The following is a 4,681-nucleotide window of genomic DNA, read 5'->3' as shown; positions in this document are numbered from 1 at the left end:
TGGGGAATTCTGGGAACTAAAGTCTTCCTATCTTAAAGTATACGGTCTGGGGAATTCTGGAAGCCGAAGTCCTCACCACTTAAAACAAGGCGGCTGGGGAATTCTGGGAAGTAAAGTCTTCCTATCTTAAAGTATACGGTCTGGGGAATTCTGGGAGCTGAAGTCCTCACCTGTTAAAACAAGATGGCTGGGGAATTCTGGGAAGTAAAGTCTTCCTATCTTAAAGTATACGGTCTGGGGAATTCTGGGAGCTGAAGTCCTCACCTCTTAAAACAAGGTGGCTGGGGAATTCTGGGAAGTAAAGTCTTCCTATCTTAAAGTATACGGTCTGGGGAACTCTGGGAGCTGAAGTCCTCACCACTTAAAACAAGGCGGCTGGGGAATTCTGGGAACTAAAGTCTTCCTATCTTAAAGTATACGGTCTGGGGAATTCTGGAAGCTGAAGTCCTCACCACTTAAAACAAGGCGGCTGGGGAATTCTGGGAAGTAAAGTCTTCCTAACTTAAAGTATACGGTCTGGGGAATTCTGGGAGTTGATGTCCACCCATCTTAAAAGCATGCTGGGTGAAGATCCTGGATCAGCCTGGGATCACCCCAAAGACACTGCCCTCAGGCTGACACTGTCTGGGGCTGATGGGAACCGGAGTCCCGCGTAGCTCCGCAAGGCTCGGCAAAGAAAGAATCCTCACCCATCCCCTGCTCCACAATCGGTACCAAGCGATACACTTTGTAAGGCTCCGTGACGTCCAGCCGGGACCGGGACGGCACTTCCTCGAACTCGGGACTTTTGCTCAAAGCGCAGCGGACGCGGGTCTTCCAAGTGGCCGGATTGCATTCTCCCGGGTTGTACTTTCCTTTATAGATAGCCCACGCCTAGGAAAGGATAATTAATTTATTAATTACATTAACTAACTAACTAACTAACTAACTAACTAACTAACTAACTAACTAACCAACCACCTAACTAACTAACTAACTAACTAACTTACTTACTTACTTATTTATTTATGTGTATCATCTTTCAACGACTCCATAATCCTTTGCGGGTGGAGTCTGGGCAACTGAATGGAGCTGAGTGTTTTTACTGGCCGGACGCTCTCCTGTTGCCAATGTGGAGTTATATTCGGCAAATATATTCTCAATGTGCCCAGAGAGAGACATATCTGTCTCTACCTAGGATCGAAATCACAGCCTCTTGATTGTGATGCAAGAGCTCTTACCACTAGGCCACCACACCACTATTTATTTATGTGTATGCATGCATGCATGCATGCATGCATGTATGTATGTATGTATGTATGTAAGTAAGTATGTATGTATTTACTTTCTTACTTATCACTCAAAGGCAATATTTTTCTGTATTATTTTAGAAGTCATTCAAGGCGGTCAACTCCTAATCTTCCTTCCTTCTATTTCCCCCCTGACCCCCCGTGAGGTGGGTTGGGCTGAGACACCGTAGGACGCAATTCAAAGTCTACTCACCGGCTATTGTGCCTAAGGCAAGACTAGAATTCACAGACACCTAGGGATTGGCCAAAGTCACCCAGGCCAGCTTTCATGGCTTAGACTAGAACTCTCCCAGCGACTGGCCCAAAGTCACCTCGTTGGCGTTTAATCCTAAAGCAGGACTAGAACTCCCCGTCTCCTGGTGATCGGCCCCAAAGTCACCCAGATGGCTTTTTTTGGGCCTAAGGTGGAACTAGAACTCACCATCTCCTGGTTACTGAGAGGGGGAGAGGGGAGTGGGAGTGACGGATTGCTCACATATACAAATGAAAAGAGCCGCCGTTTACAGTTCCTGGCTATTTATTGAGCAGGGCTACATATCTAGCTATCATTTCTCCATTGTTTATTTCCATCTAGTATTTGGCTTCGCTGTCTGTCTGTCTGTCTGTCTGAATGGACTTCCAGTTTGCTCGTAGGGCCGTTTTTCGCCTCCGGAGCCTTCAGCAGGCTTCCCGGAAGGCTCCGGAGGTCGAAAATCAGCCTTACGGACAAACCAGAAGTCACCATCCGCGAACATCCGGGTTCCCCTTAGATCCATTTTGTCACCACCGGAGACTTTTGGGAAGGTCTTCAAGCCTCTGGAGGCCACCGAGGGGGGGGGGGGAAGTGGGGAGGGGGCGCATGCCCACAAGGGGGGGGGGTGTCACGCGCATAGCATTCTGGGTGTAGCATGCCCGCGCATGACCCCCCCCCCGTACTCCCGCCCACTTTTGGCAGGGGAGCCAAAAAAGGTTAGCCCTATACTATTCCAGATAAATAGCTGTCCAATCTCTTCTTTAAAAAGTCCAGTGTTGGGGCATTCACAACATCTGGAGGCAACTTCTGTTCCACTGGTTAATTGTTTTAACTGTCAGGAAATTTCTCCTTAGTTCTAAGTTGCTTCTCTTCTTGATTAGTTTCCACCCATTGCTTCTTGTTCTGCCCTCAGGAGCCTTGGAGAATAGTTTGACTCCTCTTCTTTGTGGCAACTCCTGAGATATTGGAAGACTCCTATCATGTCCCCCCTAGTCCTTCTTTCTATTAAACTAGACATACCCAGTTCCTGCAACTGTTCTTCCTATGTTTAGCCTCCAGTCCCCTAATCCTCTTCGTTGCTCTTTCTCTGCACTCTTTCTAGAGTCTCCACATATACAATACAATACAATAACAGAGTTGGAAGGGATCTTGGAGGTCTTCTAGTCCAACCCCTGCCTAGATAGGAAGCCCTATGCCGTTCCAGACAAATGGCTCTCCAACATCTTAAAGACTTCCAGTGTTGGGGCATTCACAACCTCTGGAGGCAAGTTCTGTTCCACTGATTAATTGTTCTAACTGTCAGGAAATTCCTCCTCAGTTCTAAGTGGCTTCTCTCCTTGATTAGTTTCCACCCATTGCTTCTTGTTCTGCCCTCAGGTGCCTTGGAAAATAGTTTTGACTCCCTCTTCTTTGGGGCAACCCCTGAGATATTGGAAGACTGCTATCATGTCTCCCTAGTCCTTCTTCTCATTAAACTAGACATACCCAGTTCCTGCAACCGTTCTTCATATGTTTTAGCCTCCAGTCCCCTAATCCTCTTTGTTGCTCTTCTCTGCAACTCTTTCTAGAGTCTCCACATGTTTTCTAGATCGTGGCGACCAAAACTGGATGCCATATTCCAAGTGTGGCCTTACCGAGGCATTATAAAGTGGTATTAACCCTTCACGTGATCTTGATTCTCTCCCTCTGTTTATGTAGCCTAGAATTGTGTTGGCTTTTTCGCAGCTGGGGCACAGGGCTGGCTCCCATTTATCCCACTGTTTGTGCAACAATCCTGTTTTGTCGTTAACCGCTTTGGTCACTCACAAATTCCCACCCTCACACACAACTTGAAAAGCTCGGCACCTTGAAAAAGCCGGCGTCTTCTTCCTGTCGGAATTCCTGCTTCCCAGCGTGTTTCCAGGGGATACGGAACATGGTTTTATCCGGAGGATCATCCCAAACTAGTCCCGGGAATTGCCCGCTTTCCACCTGCTCCACCGTCCAGTCTCGGAGTTTCCGAGTGGATCGTATCCACGCTTGGAGGTCGCCATCTACCGGGAAGAGCCCCCCAAAAAACAAAAGACATGCAGCTAGTCCTCAACGTCTAGTGACCGTTCCAACTTACGACGAGATGATGTGAGAGGGCTTCAAAGTTTAGCAACTTTTCATTTCATGATTTTATTTATATTTTGTGTTATATAGAACTTTATGCACTGTTCTGTACTTTGCTTTACCGTTTCAAAGCCGAAGAGCCAGCGCTGTCCGAAGACGTCTCCGTGGTCATGTGGCCGGCATGACTCAACGCCTTCGAAGGCACACGGAACGCCGCTCCCTTCCCACCAAAGGTGGTTCCTATTTTCCTACTTGCATTTTTTACCTGCTTTCGAACTGCTCGGTTGGCGGAAGCTGGGACAAGTCACGGGAGCTCGCTCCGTTACGCGGCGCTAGGGATTCGAACCGCCGACCTTTCTGATGGACAAGCTCAGCGTCTTAGTCCCTGGGCCACTATATCCCGTATGGTTTTATTATGGTTTTATTAGGCTGTTGCAAACCACTCACACAGGCAAGATGGACGTAGAAATTTGAAAATGGAATGAAATGAAAGGTTGAGAGAAGAGCAGATGGAAAGCTCATTCTTTTAAAAAAGAAAACAAAACACAATCCAGATTTGGAAATAAGTTTGAACAGACACGGGCCAGCAAAAAAAAAAAAGAGAGAGAGAGAGAGAGAGAGAGAGAGAGAGAGACAGAGAGAGACAGAGACAGAGAGACAGAGAGAGACAGAGACAGACATCAAGGAAGTTTCAATGAAAAGACACACAACCCACGCATGAGGTTTCTTTGTTGTTCTTCCAGTAACCTCAGAAAATCAGAGATATGATAGAAGCACCTCCTGGGCGGTTTGTATAAGGAAGCAAAATAGACTTCAAATAAATAAATAAACGAGAGAGATCGACAGAGAGAGGAAGAGGGAGGGAGAGACAGACACTCACAGAGAGAGAGAGAGAGGCACGGAGAGAGGGAGAGAGAAAAAAGAGGGGGAGAGAGAGGGAGAGAAAGAGGGAGAGAGGAGGAGAAAAAGAGAGAGGGAAAAAGGGAGGGAAAGAGGGAGGAGAGGGGGAGAGAGGGAGAGAAAGAGAGGGAGAGAAAGACAGACACAGAGAAAGAGGCACAGAGAG

General features: G+C 47.4%; 1 protein-coding gene across 1 annotated transcript in view; it reads right to left on the bottom strand.

The window, feature by feature from the left end:
* Positions 1–3,554, bottom strand: part of IRF9 (interferon regulatory factor 9) — a 15,808-nt gene extending 12,254 nt beyond the window's left edge. Inside the window, 3 exon segments of the mRNA XM_087714251.1 lie at positions 690–873; positions 3,367–3,533; positions 3,536–3,554. Coding sequence (XP_087570377.1) covers positions 690–873; positions 3,367–3,533; positions 3,536–3,554 — 370 coding nt within the window.
* Between the last annotated feature and the right edge of the window lie 1,127 nt (positions 3,555–4,681).

The sequence above is a fragment of the Thamnophis sirtalis genome, unplaced genomic scaffold (assembly GCF_051295495.1).
Source record: "Thamnophis sirtalis isolate CommonGarterSnake01/CBP01778 unplaced genomic scaffold, rThaSir2_p1.2 scaffold_4, whole genome shotgun sequence".
NCBI lineage: Eukaryota > Metazoa > Chordata > Lepidosauria > Squamata > Natricidae > Thamnophis > Thamnophis sirtalis.
Note: the sequence above shows the minus strand (reverse complement) of the source record. Positions and strands in the feature narration are given on the sequence as shown.